This window comes from Mixophyes fleayi, chromosome 1 (genome assembly GCF_038048845.1).
Source record: "Mixophyes fleayi isolate aMixFle1 chromosome 1, aMixFle1.hap1, whole genome shotgun sequence".
NCBI classification, from domain to species: Eukaryota; Metazoa; Chordata; class Amphibia; order Anura; family Limnodynastidae; genus Mixophyes; species Mixophyes fleayi.
This window is the reverse complement of record NC_134402.1, coordinates 336662296-336681196: the sequence shown is the minus strand read 5'-3', so window position 1 is coordinate 336681196 and position 18901 is coordinate 336662296. Positions and strand designations below refer to the sequence as shown.

The 18901-nt window shown below is 44.2% G+C and overlaps 1 protein-coding gene across 6 annotated transcripts in view; it reads right to left on the bottom strand.

The window, feature by feature from the left end:
• DEPDC5 (DEP domain containing 5, GATOR1 subcomplex subunit) overlaps nucleotides 1-18901 on the bottom strand; it is a 90350-nt gene that overhangs the window by 25035 nt on the left and 46414 nt on the right. For 5 of the 6 annotated variants that reach the window (XM_075215355.1, XM_075215376.1, XM_075215382.1 and 2 more), the window contains exons 22-26: nucleotides 6971-7174; nucleotides 6648-6783; nucleotides 4515-4615; nucleotides 4365-4424; nucleotides 2440-2623 (exon numbers count right to left, since the gene is read on the bottom strand). In XM_075215355.1, coding sequence (XP_075071456.1) covers nucleotides 2440-2623; nucleotides 4365-4424; nucleotides 4515-4615; nucleotides 6648-6783; nucleotides 6971-7174 — 685 coding nt within the window. The remainder of the gene's footprint in view (nucleotides 1-2439; nucleotides 2624-4364; nucleotides 4425-4514; nucleotides 4616-6647; nucleotides 6784-6970; nucleotides 7175-18901) is intronic. The other variant, XM_075215370.1, reaches the window with a different exon arrangement.

Genomic DNA, 18901 nt, shown 5'->3' with positions numbered 1-18901 from the left:
TGCCCTGCAAAGCTGATCTGCAGAAGCCCCATTTCTAGCTGCCCACGACGCCCCTACCGATCTGGTGGAATGGGCCGTAAGTCTCTCTGGCACAGGACGGTTAGCCTTTATGTAAGCTTGCCTAATGGTTGCCGTAATCCATCTTGCAATGGACTGTTTTTAGGCTGGCCAGCCTCTTTTATTAGAATTATAAAGAACAAACAGAGAATTTGTACGTCTAATCTGAGAAGTTCTTTTGACATAAATGCTGAGAGCCCTAACCACATCTAACTTTTCCATAGACTGTTGATCAGAATGGGAAGTAGATGAAAAGATCGGAACTACAATTTCCTGGTTCAGATGGAAAGCCGAAACTACTTTTGGAACGAAGGAAGGGAGGGTTCTTAACACCGCTCTGTCCTCGTGGAAAACCAGATATGGTTCCCGGCAAGACAGAGCTCCTAATTCTGAAACACTACGTGCAGATGCAATTGCCAAAAGAAAGACGATCTTCCAGGTAAGACACCTAAAATCTGCCTTAGGTAATGGCTCAAAAGGAGGCCCTTTAAGCATATCCAGTACCAGGTTAAGATCCCATGGTGCTGTAGGCGGAACATAAGGAGGCTGAATATGTAAGACTCCCTGAAGAAAAGACCTGACGTCTGGCAAGTACGCTAACTTCAGGTGAAAGAAAACTGAAAGCACTGAAACCTGAACTCTTAATGAACCTAAACGGAGCCCTGCTTCCAGCCCATCCTGAAGAAAAACCAATAAGCGAGGGAGACGAAAGGAAGATGTGTGACAGGACTTATTTTCGCACCATCTAATATAGGCTCGCCAGATACGATGATAGATGCAAGCCGAAACCGGTTTTAGAGCTCGCAGCATAGTGTTCACTACACTGGGGGAAAAACCCCTAGCTCTCCAGAGGCTGGCTTCAACAGCCATGCCGTTAAACTGAGCTGAGGTAAATTCTGGTGACGAAAGGGACCTTGGAGAAGAAGGTCGTCTCGTGGCGGAAGACGATATCCTTGTCCCACCGCCATGGATATTATGTCTGCGTACCACACTCGACGCGGCCATGAGGGAGCTATTAGAATCACCGGCCAACCGCCTTGCCTCACTCGTCTGAGTACTCGAGGAAGCATGGGAATCGGGGGAAACAGATAACCCAACCTGAATTCCCATGACATGGACATCACGTCCACCGCTACCGCTAAGGGGTCTTTTGCCCTTGTGCAAAACCTGTGGACTTTTTTGTTGTGTCTGGAGGCCATGAGATCTATATACGGAAGCCCCCACCTCTGGACTAGAGACTGAAATACTTCCGGGTGGAGGGACCACTCCCGGCATCATCGCATTGCGACTGAGGTAAGCGGCCTCCCAATTTTTTATTCCTGGAATGAACACCGCAGAGATTGCTGGAACATACTGTTCTGCCCAAAGGAATATCTGAGCTGCCACTCGCATTGCAGCTGCACTCCTGGTTCCTCCCTGTCTGTTGACGTATGCCACAGCCGTGGCATTGTCGGACTGAACTCTGACTGGGTGGCCCTGAAGAAGAGTCTGGGCCCCCCAGAGAGCTAAAAGAATTGCCTTCAACTCTAATGTGTTGATTGATCGCTTCCTTTTAACCGGCGGGATGTTTGGGGATTCAAGTAACTGGTTTAGTTTGTACAAACCCTTTATAAATGCTGCGGACCATGCCGATTCTGTGGGAACAGGGGCCTGGTCCGTAAGCAATGAGGAAGGTCCTGGTATAGACGTTCCAATAGAATCTGTGGTAGCAGGAAGGCCCAAAGGTGTACTAGCATTATTAGCCGCCGAGGCTGCCACACTAGATAGCAACTGAGTAGATTGTGAGATCATCTGTGCTAAAGAGGAAATCGACTGTGTCAGGGAAGCTACCCAGGCCGGTTCCTCCGTCAGTGGGGCTGGAATATGCTGGGTTTGCGAAGGGGGGACCACTGCTTCGCAGACAGAGCAGAGCGCCAACGGGTCCTTCTGCCCACATGGTTATTTAACCTTACATCTTGAACATGTAAAGTACTTTGCCATAGGGCCCTTTCCTTTATCTGCCTCTCATCTGACAGAGCAGTGCCTGCGCTGCTGTTCTGGGAGTGTGTTCTCTATAATAGAACACACTCCCAGGTCTGCCACCAAAGGAAAAATTCCTAATGAAAAAAAGATATATTAATAGGAAAATAAATAAAATTAAATGAAAAAAATCTAGCAGTAACTAAAACACTGCCCAACTCCATGGGCACCTAAAAAAAAACTGAACAGGAAAAGGCAGGGAGATTGTAGAGGGGAGGGGTCTGTCAGCAGTGCTAAACTTAACTAGCTAGGTGCCAACTCCCGTGCTCCCCTCCACAACCCATGGTAAGCAGTGTCCCCCAGACTGGATGAAAGAGAAAACACATTTATATGTAAATTCTTTATGCATTTCTTCTATCTTACCTGTCCAGGTCAGCCTCTGGCAGCAGGTCATAGCAACCCTCTGTGTAATCATTTTGCAGGCTCTGCTTGTCCGGGAAATAGTCTGTGGTGAGTGGTAGGCAGGCTGGGGTGGTGAGAGACTTCCAATCCACCCCAACTGTGCAGCAGAAGCCAGGCACTATGGGGGGAGCAGACAGCATCAAAACTGCCCACAGACCATAATGTGTGTATGTGGAAAGTTGAAAGAAATCCGTATCCGTGAACAAGGTGAAGGAAGTGTGAGAGATAAAAGATGTTGGAAAAAAGAATGGGGACAAGGCAAAGAAAAGAAGTAAAATTGGGAAGAAATTAAAGAGCAGACATGAGACAGAATGAAACAGGGTTTTAAAGGTATGATTAAAGTAGAATTATTGGAAATTAAATCATGAAGTACAAGGGCAGTTAAACAAGAGAAAAAAAAGTAGTATTGAGTTAATGAGTAGAAAAACAAATAAGACAAGTGAGCAGGAAATAGGAAATGCAAATCAAGAAAAAGGATTAAAAAGAAATGGATAAGTGATTGAAAAAGATACATGCACGTGGTTTTGGATGATGCAACAATTTGGGTGAAAGGGTGATAAAATGTATTCAACAAGAGTGATTTGAAGGTGGAGCCACACACATCGGGAGAGAAAAGGAAAAGAAAAAGAGAGAGCAGGTTAACATTGCCATGCTTAAGATGTATCTTGCCCATCATGCATTGGGAAATACTTTGTGCTTGAGCAACATCATAGATTTAAAAGTCATGTTCTACCACCAAATTAATATGAACTAACGCATTACTTCTCACACTTGTGGGTTAGAATAAGACATGCAAGGAATGTGATGCAGCATCGGCAATAGAAGTGCACAGATGGCATAATGAAGAGAAGCCACATGAAGTCTGTGGGTTAACATAACGGAACAATTTAGAACTTGGACAACTACAAAGTACAAAGATTGATATAATATACACACACACACACACACACACACACACACATATATATATATATACATACATATATATTATACATACATATTTTTATATATATATATCTAATATATAAATGTCTAGTGGCGTGTGTTAGTCTGTCTGTCTGTGTGTGTGTGTAAAAAATAAAACCAAGCTGCAGCGCCACCTGCTGGGTGGAGTTATACACTGACCTACTAAATTCTTAGTGTGTGTGGAAAAAAAAATCAGAAAGGGCTGAAATTTGGTATACTAAGATGTTTTTAATTTGTTAATTTAATTTGTTAATTGTTAAAAGTGTTTATAAAGATTTAAAAAAAAAATATATATATTTCTTGAAGGAGAAGTGACAGTTGGGAGTGGTTGGTGGTTGAGGCCTGGGCTATGGCCCAAATGCATGACAAGAACCTTTTTAACACCTTAAGTAGCTTGATTTGACTAGAATGCATGAGTATCATGCACGGGTTAACTTGTGTGTGTGTGTGTATATATATATATATATATATATATATATATATATACACACACACACACACACATACATATATATATATATATATATATATATATATATATATATATATATATATATATATATATATATATATTTATTTATTTTTAACCCTAAGGATGCACTTCTAAGGGGCAACACTGTAATAATTCCCACACGGCATGCCAGGGGTTATTGAAGACCAAGTTATCCCTTAAGTGAAGGCCTTTGCTTGGCCTTAAACGCCACATTCATCAGAGACATTATACAAAGTGAGTGCACCACAAAGAGTTATCTGGTTTATAATATAATATTTAAATAGAAATATGTCCATAGCTTCCGGTATCAATTAAAACATTTAAAAACAATGCACATAGGAATACAGGTTAAAAAGAAGATCAGACACTAAGCCACACTTCAACTATCACGCCAAGTCAGATGCCCTTCCTTCCTCTACCCACTCACTCGGTTCTGTGCTGCAGAGCAGACTCTCGTCAGGGGAATTTCTCTCTTTGTGGTTGGTAACTGTAGTGACAGAACAGGACAGTATTAAATGCACATCTCAAGCAATCAATCACCAACACTACAGGTGTCCTGTCTCACGGCCACCATCACCTGCACTGTGGCCCCTTTGCCCATTGATGAAGGTGTTTCCAGAGAATTCCTCAGTGCTTCCACAGGAGCCGCTGTCCAGCGGTGTGCGAGGACCACCATGTCTATAGGCAACAGACAGATGATGATAAGGACATACTATAAAATGTATACAGTCAAAATATATTAAACACAGAAATAATGGATGGAAGGGCTGGGTTCTTCTATTTTATTTTTATTGCACAAACAGGAAGATAAATGATCTGCCCGTGTAGGTGCGAAATCCTGTAATTGTATATCTGGCCAGAGAAGGATTATGGTCAATTGCAAGTCAGAGAAATTCCACTCTTACTTGTCTCTCCATCATACCTTATTATTGATTATTTTTTAGCGGTTAACATTATTAACTATACATTTTATTATTTGACTTTATATGTTTGGCATGTATAGGAGATGACTGAATAGTATTTTAGAGGAATAATTCACTGGTATTGAGATAAAGCTGTCTAGTATTGTGTACGTGCTACTAGCATTTATATGAAATTAAGTATTATGATAATTTGATGTAATGTCACATTATTGATGTCTACACCATATATTGTGAACGTAATACCTTTTGTTGACAATGACTGGACTTTGTCTATTGCTCTTTCTGCCCAAGGGATTGCATAATTATCGGTGTATGTAGTTTAAGTAAGCTATATTTTTGTTTTCTCTTTTTACTTTGCTGGTGTACTAGTAGAAAGGGGCATAAGGGGACCATATAATAAGAAGGGGGCTGGGGGATGGGATAGAGCAGAGAAGACTGGAGAAGAGAAGACGGGAAGTTTGGGTGAAGCCGAATGGTTCACAGATTTTTTTTGCTTATATATTCTTGTTGGTAAGTAAACAAAAGACTAATAAATACTGCAGTATGTAGTATTAATATTCAATAACTGATATTTTGATTATTTGTTACTAAGGCTATGGCAATGACTCCCACTACTTACAATAATAACATATTGAGTTGCCTCCACTATTACATTGTTTTAATTCTTGTTAGATTCAAATCCTACCCCAATAAAAGCCATTGCTGATCATGCTTGGGTTCCACCTCTCTCTTCCTCGGGCTCATAGCACACTCTCCAAAGAGGCCGCCTGCACCCCCTTGGACCAGTGCACTACCTTGCTCCACCCATTTCCGCAACACCACAAAAATAATACATTTTTGCTTGAAGCTGGGTTTTCACAAGCTGGTCTGGGAACCCCATATTTGGCATTTAACTGCTGGACAGACAATCTCCAAAGAGACAATGGGGTAGCTCCCTGGCTCCTGAGTTTGTAGGTTTATCTGAAGTGGTAGCTTTGAAGGCAGACTGACCGACATTTTGACAAGATAAGAACCACAAGCATATGGACAAAGACCTTGTAAGAAAAAGTATCTTGAGCTGCCAGGTAACATGCAAAATAAGTGCAAAAAAAGTGTAAAAAGACAGAACAGAATCCATCACAGTACATCCAGATGGTCAATTGTGACTTGTGGATTCCGTGTCCAAGCGCAAAACCTGTAGTTTGTGGTTGTCTCCAAATGCCATGAGTATTATATTTGGTACACCCTAGAGACTCAACAGTTCCTGGCAGATAAATCACTGTGTGCAGCAATCATTCACCTGGAAATAGTGAAGCTGAGAAAGTCTGATTTTCAAGATTTGGAATAAAGACCACTCAGATCTCAGGGATGTTCTTCCCACTCTAAGGCTGCCCAGGTGGCTTTTGGAAGCAGCAGCGGTAATGTTGGTTGATTGAATGTGAATTGCTATATGGAAGGTCAATCTGGCTGTTCTAGAGCAATGTCTAGGCCCAAATGACTTGCAATACCAATATTGATCAGATGTCACACACAACTAGCCCCATTTGGCATATTAACCCAAATGGCAAGTTACTGTCCAATGGTCAAGCTGAACACTGGGTGCTCATGTTGACTGGCTGCATCTGCCCGTATATGGTCAGCTTTAGAAAGATGTTTTTTAGCAGGACATCCCACAGTATAGCTCATCAGATGATAAAGATGGTTTCCCAACAAGTGCATCCAGTGAGACAGCCTACAGACTGTCAGTTGAGCAACAAGCTATGAATCAGACAACTGCATTCACCAATACTCTACTCTAGATCACATACCTTCCAGTGGCTTCATGATAGGCCAGCTCAAGAAGCTCTGCAGAAGAATGCACCAGTTCTCTCTGACCATTGCCCTGCAGATCTGCCATGTTCTGACGGGTTTGGTGGTGTATTTGTATGGCTTCTCCAGAGGGGCCTAAAAGTGGTGGAGATAAATGTTGTAATTGAAAGATATACAAATATAAAATAAAATATGATTTATTTATTTTTTAAGGAAAAAAAAAAGGAAGATTTGTTTTTTGTCCACAAATAAAAATAGACATAGGAGCAGCACGAGTTTAAGACTAAAAGGAATAGCATTGCAAGGGAAACATGTGACATACCCACAGGGAATGTGTGCATCCACCTCCTCCGATTTGATGTGAGCTTCATTGGCATGCGAGATGGTGCAAAAGGGTTGATAAGTGCCCTCTGGGGATGGTATCCCCCTGGGCGGATGTGCAACATAGACTCTGCGCTTCCCACATGGAACCTGCCAGGGGCACTGGAGTCCCGCTGTTGAGATTCCATCATTCTCTCCAGAAAATCTGCAGCAAAGACAGGTACATGTGATTATATAAAATGTCTCTGAACCATAAATGCTGCATTATTCTGGGTACGGCTAACTTATATATAAAGCTTAACCCTATTTAACTTGTCGACTACAGGACGCAACTCTGCCCAATGCTGTTCATGTTGAAATAGGCTGACTAAACACCATTGAAATGATTTAAGATAATACAGTATTATTAGTAAAGGTAATATTTTCAATATGTCACAGAGAGTGCAGCACATTGTCCAACACTATAAAAAACAAGGAAAGAAACATTCTATTATAAGGGGTGCTGCAAAATAATTTTATTGTATATTAGTGCAACATTTTAAATGTTTGGTTTTTTTCAGTTAGTTATCAAGATTAGGTCTTAAGATGATACAGGTCAGCTTCAGCTTAACAAAAATGTAAATGCTATACTCACCAAGAAGAAAGTGTATTAAATGAAAATCGTCTTATGAATGAGGAAAACTGTATTTAAAAAAATCTACAACTTCCCTTTGGATGCTTAAATGCTGAAATTAGTATCAGTATGAAAAACAAAAAAATAATTATTAAAATTCCTATATAGTGAATTTTTCCACTTCCTCAGATAGGAGGATTAAGAGCCCGAATTAGAGATGGTCGCAACTCCAAAACAATGTACCTGTTTTTAGAGTTGCATACATAAATTGCAGTAAGACTACATCGATTATGAGAAAAATATCAAGAGAAATTGGATTCTGCAGAAAATAGATTTATGCTCCCCGAAAACCAAAAACAGGATGGTAGGAACAAGGGGTCAAATAAAGTTCTCCACCTGCAGAGCTAGACCTAGAAAACGATCCAAACATGTAAAACCCTTGATGGAAATCTGTCATCCTATAAATAATAAGCATATAGTACTGGAATAAAGCCAAGGGCAAAAACCTGTACCTTACTGAGAGACCCTTATCCAGACCATCGGCAAGTATGGCAACACAATTGTGACCCTTGCTTCCCTGGAAAAAGCATTTTTATACTTTATGATAAGTACGGGACAAATAAGGTTTCTTAGTATGCAGCATGTTTGCAATAACTGATCAGGGAGCAAAAACCTTCCAAAGACAATTTCTGCAGTCAAAGGATAAAATGGAGACACAGAGATGATCTAACTCCTCTGAACGGCACTAAAGTGACAAACATCAGATTGATGTAGCACTCCTGATCAAGATGAAGCTAGTTATTGGCAACAGTAATTTCTACAGCCCTAAACATTTCTGCCCCATGACGGTTTAATGCCAAACCAGTGTCTCCCCAGCTCCTATTTCCCGGCTGTTTTTACTTTCCACCTGGCTCTTGATGCCCAACAGTCGTATTATAATAGAATAAACCATTGATTCTCCTATTAAAAAACAGGCACTGTGTGAACACTACAACCAGCAGTGTGTGTGTTAGACCAGCGACCACCAGTCTAATCAGTCCTGGCAATAACTTCTGAAAATTTTCAATATTATTGCAAAGTATTACAACTGTCCCCACCCGGCTACTTCTTCATGCCACCCAGCTGGCAAAATTTTCTGGAGAGAACACTGCAAACCATACTCACTTTGGCTAAAAAGGGAGCAATTAAGATAATCCTTGGCCTGTATTTCACTACCTTCGTGAAAGCTCTTAAAATTATGACAAGAAATGGGAAAGTATAGAAAAGAGAATATATCCACTTAATGTGTTGGGTTTCTTTGAGGCTTTTCAGGCCTTGTATTCTGCTAGCAGCTCTATTTCTCTTTTCCCATTCAACTTTACCACAGAAATGCATGCTGTCATTGATTCCAGGACTGTCACTGCTTCTCTGATGGAAGTCTTTTCCTGCATCTGGAAGAAGGTAATCTTGTCTATGCGGCAAAGGCATCTGTCTGCAGAAATGTGTGGACCACCACCACTCTCACTAACTTTTGGTAGGCAAAGTGGTTTGGATCATGCAGTTCTTGCAATTTTAAGGCAACAAGAAAATATTTTTCCTTCATCCACTGTCCACCTTATGTTACCAAATTGGTAATTGTGTTAATAAAAATGTCATTGATGTATTGTCTTGTATAGATGAAGTTATATGTTAATTTGCAATACATATATACATACTGCATTTATATATATTAGACATACATATATCTACATAGAGACTGTACAGAGATTTGTAAAGAAAAGTCAGTTGCAAGGTAATTAACTCTCCAGCTGTACAGCCTAGGGCAGAATGCCCAGCAGAGGAGGAGCCTGTTAGAAGCTGAAAACGGACTGAAGTGGCCTCCAATATCCCATAGGTTGTCGCAAATGGAATGTGCCAACTGATGGGGGTGCACCCCTGTATGAGAACTGGCATGGTCCTTCCGTTATAAAAGAGAGCAAAAAAGTAGTAGGCAAGTATAAAAATCCTTTTTTTTTTCTCCTTCCATTTTAAAGGTGCACTGCTACCTTGGGCCATCCCAAACTGTCCCTAAGGATGGGTATACCCAGACACAGCTGTGTGCAAAATATTTTGCCCAAAGCTAGATTCTTAACAAAAAAATGTTGAAATTAATTTTGTATAAAAAGGTATGAACAGAGGACCAATTTGCTTCCTTACAAAACTGTTTGGCTGAGGCACAGCGCTGCCCTGGAAGCGCTCATCGATCTGGTAGAATACGGTGTTCTCAGCAACTGGTTTCCCTGCGTAAAATATACGCCTGTCGAATCATAGCCTTAATCCATCTGGCAACGGTTGGTTTTGTTGCTGCCCAGCCCCTCCTTTTCATGTCATAAAGAAACAGACTATCAGTCCTACGCAAGAATGAAAATCCTCAAAGATCTGAACACCTATAATAATATGAGAGGCTCTTCACTCCCCGGGGCCAAATCTTGTCCTGGGGCAGCAATGACAATGTCCTGGTTCTGATTCATTTTTGACACCACCTTGACAGGGAACGATGGCTTGATACGCAGGACAGCTCTGTCATTATGGGAAACAAGGAAGCTACGGCAGCTTGCTGAAGCAATAGCGAGTTAGAATGTCACTTTCCAAGTGAGTTTGAAATTTAGATTCAAAACGCTGAAATGACGGTCATTGTAGTGCCCGGATGACCAAATTCAGATCACATGGGGCTATCGGTGGAATATAAGGCGGCTGGACACGTAGAACACCTTGGAAGAACCTTTGGAAATCAGGAATAAGGACTAATCTACTTTGAAATAATAGTGAAAGGACCAAAATCTGGACCTAAAGAGAAACCAATTTCAGGCCACTGTCCAGGCCATCTTGTAGGAAAGAGAAGGGCTGTGCCAAATTAAACTGGCTTCCATAATGGTCTGAATGACCTATTTAGATAGACCCTTAGCCTTAAAAAATCATGACATCAACAGCCATGCTATTAAAGCCAATTGAACGAAGTCTTAAAAGGGGCCCTGAATGAGGTATTTTCACAATGGTTCTGCTGCCATGCTTAAAATGTCAGAGTATCATGATCTTCTCAGCAAATCTAATGCTACAAAGATTACTGGAACAGCCTATTAGCTAATGGTTCCACAGGACCAACATGACGTCCAACAAGAATGCCTTCAAATCCCTGATTTTAGTATAGTGCCAGTCTCCGGCTGACGATACTTTCTCACAATCTGCTCGAAGACCTCCAGGTGGAGAGACTATTCACCGGAATGAATGGCATGCCTGCTCAGGAAGTCACCTAGGCAGTGATTACTGTTCCATCCAGTGCATAATCCAGGTGCTCCTTCATCGCTAGGGGCATTGTCTGACTTGGTGATTCAGATATGCCACGGTCTTGGCATTGTCTGACTGAAACTGAAGAGGCTTCTCTACTAGAAACCTCTGTGCTTGCATCAACATCCTGTACACTGCTCTGAGTTCTAGGACATTGATCGAGAGTGTGGTCTCTTGGGGGGACGAGAGGCCCTGAAATCTCAGGGACACTGACACTGTTACCCCTCCACAACCTAACTGACTTGTGTCTGTGGTAACTAAGGTCCAAGGGGGGTTTAAAGGGACTGACTCTTCAACAGATTGTGTTTGGATAACCACCACGCCAGAGAGTGACAAGTGGATTTCGACAGGTGAATGATCTGCCTGTCTAAATGCTCCTGAGAACACGACCATTTTCGGATAATCTCCTGTTGAAGAGGGCGAGAGTGGAATTGCGCAAAGGGCACTGCCTCGCACACTGATATCATCATTCACAGGAGTTTAATGCAGCTGAGGAGAGATACCGTACAAGTAGGGACCTGGTCTTGCGCAAGAGCGCGAGGGCCTTGTTTTCCGGTAAGTATACCCTCTGGGACCCAGGAAAAGCATCCGTTGTGCCAGAATGAGAGAGGATTTTGGTAAGTTTAGAATCCACCCATGAGCTTCTAGAAACTACATTGTAATCTGGATGTGACGAGTTAAGAGCGATGCAGACAGTGCCTTCAGAAGGAGGTCGTCTAGATATGGCACTATTCTGATACCCTTCTATCGCAGGAGCCCCACTATGATCGCCATGCACTTGGTGAACACTTGAGGAGCAGTCGCTAGCCTGAAGGGTAGGGCCCTGAACTGCAAATGGGAATTTCCTACCGCAAAGCGGAGTAGACAGTGGTGTCTCCTCCATATAGGAACATGCAGATAGGCATCCTTGATGTCTATGGAGGCCAGGAACTCTCCTTGCTCCATTCCATTCATGACAGACCGAAGGGACTCCATTCGGAACTTTAGAGTTTGTTTCCCTGCTTGTTCAGGGACTTCAGATTTAAAATTGGACGTAAAGATCCGTCCTGTTTTGGCACCAGGAAGAGATTGGAGAAAAACCCCTGACCTCTTTCCTGCTCTGGAACAGGAACAATAACCCCGTAAGCAAATTCTGGATTGTCTCTTGAAGTGCCTTGCGCCTGAGGGGACAAAGGGGGCTTGCTGTGGTGAAGAACCTTCATGGTAGGAACTGGACTAGATCTATGACATAACCCCGAGACAGAATTCTCCATGTCCAAACGTCCGAGGTGGATGTCCACCACTGGCCCTGGAAACGAAGAAGGCGTGCTCCCACCACAGATTCCCCTGGAGGAAGACTGTCACGCTGCGGGCTTATAACCCGGTCTCAAAGTTCCTCGCCTAACAGCGCCCCTACCTCTGCTATACTCTCCCCTAGGGGCAGAGGACTGGCCTCTTGACGAAGTGCCCCGGCCTCGGGCGAAAGAACCGAAAACGTCCTTGCCGTGGTCTACTGGAACCCATGGGAAGAGCGCTGCTCTTTCCTCCAGTGGCCACCTGAATGACCTTTTCTAGCTCTGACCAAAACAGAGTAACCCCATCAAATGGCAAGCCCTCTAGAGCTCGCTTTGAATCAGCGTCCGCTGTCCAAGAGCGTAAACACAAGGTACGATGAGCTGCTATAATGAGAGCCGGGAATCTAGAATTAACTGAGACAGCATTCATGGCTGCCTGGCCAACATAATCAGAAGTCTCCTGGATATGCTTGGCCAATAAGAGGAGTTCCGCACATGGAACGTTTCCCTGAATGTCTGCAACTAACTGTTTGGCCCATTCCTGGGTAGCCCAGGCAACTGCCATAGTGGGTCTAAACATGCTGCCTGATGCAACATAAGCTGAGCAGAAGGGCGTGATCGCACTTTTTGACCGTGGGGTCCCTTAGTGAGACACACTCCTGAGTGGGAATATCCGAAGAGGAGGACAAGCATGCTACAGTAGTGTCCACTCTAGAGGTGGCCTCCCATTTAACGGAATCTTCTGCCGGGAGAGGGCAAAGTGATTAAAATCTACCCGGCATCATAAACTGCTTATTAGGCCTTAGCCAGGAATCGGTTGCCACATGCGCTTTGGTCGTTTTGAACAATGAGAACCCCGAAGGAGCCGTGGGCACCGGATCTGCAAAACCTAAAGTATGTCCGATACCCAAAATCAGGTTATCAACATTATGGGCAGAGGCAGAATCTAACAACAAAGTATGCAATATGTCTCTATAGAGTGCATTATTAAATAGCATAAACGATACCAGTTGAGGAGAGGCAGAGTAGAGGAGCAGCGTACAGCACGATGATCTCCGTGTCCAAATATGGCTGCTTCCGTCGCAAGGAAGTAGGAGGAGGGAAGTTCCACCTCCAAGACCTCCCCCAAAAATGTCTGCCCCTGTAGACAGCCAATAAGCGCATACTTTAGTATGGCTGTCGGCGTGTATAGCAATCCCGCCTCTCAGAGTGCCCAGGAAGCGTGTGCAAGTGATTAGTAAACTAATCGCCTCCTAAGGCGCGCAATCGTTACTGTGTCCCCCGCTGCTCATTGTCTAGGGGCGGGGGGACTTGCCGGCATGTCCGTCGGGACGCGAGGAGAGGCTGCTACAGCTAAACTCCCGCCTGAGTAGAGAGACTAAACTGCGGCTGCTTGCTGCCGTCCTGAAGAGCACAGTTGGTGCTTTTTAAGTAAATGCCGCCTCTATGGCAGACTTATTAAATGCCCCCCTGTTGCTCGTCAATCTAGGTGAAGGACATGCTGTCGGCAATGGTGCGAGGGTAAATGAGCTGAAGCTGCTGCTCCCCCTCTGCAGGGACCCAGAGTAAAGGAAGCCAACAGGCTATTCACTCTTCTGGGTCTTGGGTTCGATCCCTGTGCTGCACCTAAAAGGAAGAAACAAAATAAAAATATGAAAACTTATTTCTAAATAATGTATAGGCAGGAGCCTATACTGAAGTGACCTAATTCCTAGGCACTTAAAAAAACTGAGGTATCCACAGGAGAGGAGGGGCATAGTAGGAGAGGAGAGTGAAGATCAAAGAAGTTGATAAGTGCCTAGAATCCTACACCCACTACTATACCCCAATGTCTCGCAGTGTCCCCCAATAGTAGGATTGAGAAAATAGGATGGGTCTTATTTTTCTTTTGAAGAAAGGAATATGCAGAACCTCTGGGTCCTCTTAGTCTTGAATATTAAGGACATATCGAACAGCTAAATACCAGTTCATCGACGCCCTGTCTGTCTGAGAAGTCATCCTCCCAACCTGTTCGCACCTCCAAATCTGTGTTCCCTGGAATCTCACCATCCTCCTTACACGAAAACTCAGACTTGAAAACCTCAAAGAACTGAATCTGGGTGGACCCATGACACTTATGAGGCTTCTGAGCGAAGGCGAATACCAGTGATCTTTTATCTTCAATAAATTTTTATTGAGTTTTTCAAGTTAAATGGGGTACAGAAAAAAAAAAAGATGTGCAATAAATACAAGTGAAGGAACAAACAAAAGGGAAAGAGGAGGAAACCCCCACACAGGGGGGGATAGGGGGGGGGGGAGGTGGAGTCACTTTAGACAGCATTCTTATAACATACACATTACTTTGAAAAGCAGAAGTAAGACATACACATTGGTCTTTCTTGTAGGACACCAAAGGGGGACACAGAAAAACCTAAGCAGTTCGAATATCACACAGGCAGAACTTGTTCATTGGGCTGGGGTTTCCTCTATGAGGGCTGCTGGAGAGGGAGAGGGTGAAAGATTTGAGGCAACACGGACTCTACCGGAACCCTCTGTGACATGAATATCACTGATCTTTCCAACAAAGAAATCATGCCATTGCATGGTTGAAGCCATGATCTTTAAGGCCAAGGGGGTTTATGGACAGCGTGATTCAGACCATGTTGAAAGCTAGGAAGCCTGTTTCAGACAGGAACTATCATAGGATCTGGAAGATCTACATTTCCTGGTGAGAGCAAAAGAGGATTTATGTACTTACGTTAAATCCGTTTCTCTGATTCCGTCTGGGGGACACTGCTTACCATGGGTTGTGGAGTAGAGCTCGGGAGTTGGCACCTAGCTAGTTAATCTTTAGCACTGCTGACAGACCCCTCCCCTCTACAATCCCCCTGCCTCTTCCTGTCAGTTAATTAAAAAGCCCCAAGGAGAAAGGTCAATCAACCAAGAGCATACAGAGGAAAAGCAGAAGGGAGGGATCGCAGTGTCCCCTAGACGGAATCAGATAAACGGATTTAACGTAAGTACATAAATCCTCTTTTCTCTTTCATCCAGTCTGGGGGACACTACTTACCATGGGGACATTCTAAAGCAGCCCCCTAAGGCCCCCCTAAGGGTGGGACCGCTCTGAAAACTCCGCTCGTAGAGCAATCGAGCGAAATTTGCATCTGCGGATGCGAATACATTAAATTGATAGAATTTGGTAAATGTGTGGACAGAAGACCAGGTGGCTGCCCTGCAAAGCTGGTCGGCAAAAACCCCATTTCTCGCTGCCCACGACGCCCCTACCGATCTGGTGGAATGGGCCGTAAGTCTCTCTGGCACAGGACGGTTATGTAAGCGTGCTTAATGGTTGCCGTAATCCATCTTGCAATGGACTGTATTGAGGCTGGCCAGCCTCTTTTGTTAGAATCATAAAGAACAAACAGAGAATCGGTACGTCTAATCTGAGAAGTTCTTTTGACATAAACACGGAGAGCCCTAACCACATCTAACTTTTCCATAGACTGTGGTTCTGGTCTTTTCATCAACTTCTCATTCTGATCAGCAATTTCCTGGTTCAAATGGAAAGCCGATAATACTTTTGGAACAAAGGAAGGGAGTGTTCTCAATACCGCTCTGTCCTCTTGAAAAACCAGATATGGTTCTCGGCAAGACAGAGCTCCCAATTCCGACACCCTACGTGCCGATGCAATTGCCAAAAGAAAGACGACCTTCCAGGTCAAACACCTAAAATCTGCCACAAGTAAAGGCTCAAAAGGAGGCCCTTTAAGCATATCCAGTACCAGGTTAAGATCCCATGGTGGTGTAGGCGGAACATAGGGAGGCTGAATATGTAAGACTCCCTGATGAAAGGTCTTGATGTCTGGCAATCCGCTAACTTCAGGTGAAAGAAAACTGAAAATGCTGATACCTGAACTCTTAAGGAACCTAAACGGAGCCCTGCTTCCAGCCCATCCTACAGAAAAGCCAATAAGCGAGGGAGACAAAAAGAAGACGTGTGACAGGACTAATTTTCGCACCATCTGATATAGGCTAGCCAAATACGATGATAGATGCGAGCTGAAACCGGCTTTCGAGCTCGCAGCATAGTGTTCACTAAACTGGGGGAGAAACCCCTAGCCCTCCAGAGGCTGGCTTAAACAGCCATGCCGTTAAACCGAGCTGAGGTAAATTCTGGTGACGAAAGGGACCTTTGAAGAAGAAGGTCGTCTCGAGACGGAAGACGATATCCTTGTCCTTCCGCCATGGAGATTATGTCCGCGTACCACTCGATGCGGCCATGAGGGAGCTATTAGAATTACCGGCAGACCGCCTAGCCGCACTCGTCTGAGCATGCGAGGAAGCATGGGAATCGGGGGAAACAGGTATCCCAACCTGAATTCCCATGACATGGGGTCATCACGTCCACCGCTACCGCTAAGGGGTCTCTTGCCCTTGCGCAAAACCTGTGAACTTTTTTGTTGTGTCTGAAGGCCATGAGATCTATATCCGGAAGAGAGGCCGAAGGGAAGAGCTTGAAACTGATAGTGGGAGTTCCCCACTGTGAACCTCAGGAGAGACTGATGATTGCTCTAAATGGGAACGTGGAGGTATGCGTCTTTTATGTCTATGGACGCCATAAACTGATTCTTCTCTAGGCCGTTTATCACCGACCTCAGGGACTCCATTCGAAATTTGTCCACTTGTAAGTGCACATTGAGGCTCTTAGGTTTAAAATGGGTCGAAAGGACCCGTCTGGCTTCTTGACCAGAAAAATATTTGAATAAAAACCTTTCCTTTTCTGGTTGTCTGGGACCCTGCAAATGACTCTTTGCGAAAGAAGAGAGGCAACACAGGACTGTGTTGCCTGTCTTCTTTGTGGATCTCGGGGTAGCGGGGTTACAAAGAAGCGCTGTGGTAACGGCTCCAGCAGATCTTTCATGTACCCTCTTGATATAATGCCCCGAATCCAAGGGTCTTGGGATGACGCTGCCCACTGTTCCTGAAAAAGAGACAGACGTCCCCCCACCGGCGCCACCTCTTGGAGAATAGAGTGGCAGTCAGGACGCAGGCTTCTCCTGAGTCTTGGAGGCCTGGCGCCTAGCTGCAAACGAGGACCTGCCTCTGACAGACGAGCCTCGAGAATTTTGTTGTCTACCTTTAAACGGCTGTCCCCTTGGAAAGGAGGTTCCCCGAAAGGACTGACGAAAGGAGCTAAGCCGTGGGGCCCGGCCTCTATCGGAGAGTACCGGCAAAGAGGTGCTTTTGCCCCCCGTTGCCTGGGAAATCATATTATCTAATTTCGGGCCGCACAGACCTGCTGCTGATAAAGGAATGGATTCCATGAATTTCTTTGATTCTGAATCCCCTTCCCAGGATTTCAGCCATAACGTTCTTCTAGCTGAAACTGACGCAACCTGAATAAAGGAGGACACAGATGCTGTGCTCTGAGCTGCCTCATAAATGTACCCTGATGCCTCTTTCAAATGTAAAGATAGGGTAATCAATTCTGAGTCCTGTAAGGCCTCTGCCAGTTGCTCTGCCCATGCTTCCATGGCTTTAGCAACCCAAGCTGAAGCAAAAGTGGGTCTAAAGGAAGAACCCGCTGCTACAAATATAGATTTTAACTGGGATTCCACTCTGCAGTCGGTGGTATCTTGCAGAGTTGCTGAGCCCGGGGTTGGAAGGAGAGTGTGTCGGGCCAAACAGGCTACTGGAGTATCTACTTTCGGAATTTCCTCCCAGTGAGCCACGTCCTCCTCCTGTAATGGATACAGAGAAGAGAACCTCTTTGGAACAGAGAACTTTTTATCAGGCTGTTTCCAGGCTCCCTCTGCAATATCTCCGAGTTCTACAGAAGGGGGAAACCGAATAACCTTCCTTTTGGCCTTCTTAAAGAGACTTCTGTCTCTAGGACTATGATCCTCCATTTCTGGGAGGTCCAACGCCTGCCTCACCGCTAAAACCAAATCATCAATAAACTGATATTTAGTGTTTTCTTCCTGTTCCAAGGATAGAACCTGGTCAGAATCCAAATTTGATTCTCTTTCCTCTTCTGAAAATCCCTCCGAATCTGAAAGGACCATGAGAGGATTAGCGGATCTAAGCCGCTTTCTTTTAGCTGGGGGCAGGTTTGGGGATCCAAACCCTTTATAAATGCTGAGGACCATGCAGGTTCTGTGGGTACAGGTGGCTGGTCCGTAAGCAAAGAGGAAGGTCCTGCTATAGCCGTTTCAGTAGAAACCGTGACAGCAGGGAGCCCCACAGGTGTAATAGCATTATTAGTGACAGAGAATGCCACACTAGATAACAATTGAGTAGATTGGGAGATCATCTGTGCTAAAGAGGAAACCGAATGTGTCAGGGAAGCCACCCAGGCCGGTTCCTCCGTCAGTGGGGCTGGAAGGAGCTGGGTTTGCACAGAGGGGACCTCTCCTTCGCAGACTGAGCAGAGCGCCAACGGGTCTTTCTGCCCACATGGTAATTTAACTTTACATCTGGAACATGTAAAATATTTAGCCATAGGGCCTTTTCCCTTTTCTGAATTTTAAAAGGAAAAGCACACCAAACACACTTAGATAAAGATATTTTGAGAGAGACAGAGTAAACAACAAGTAAGCAACTAATCTGTAATAAAAGTTGTACTTGTATGTGTGTAACAGATAAAAAGATATATGTGCAAGTAAGAAAATACAATAATCCTTACTAGCCTCCCTCTTGTAACCACAAAATACAGTTTGCAAATGGTTAAAAAGAAAGGTTTTGATACTTAGCCAAAAGGGCC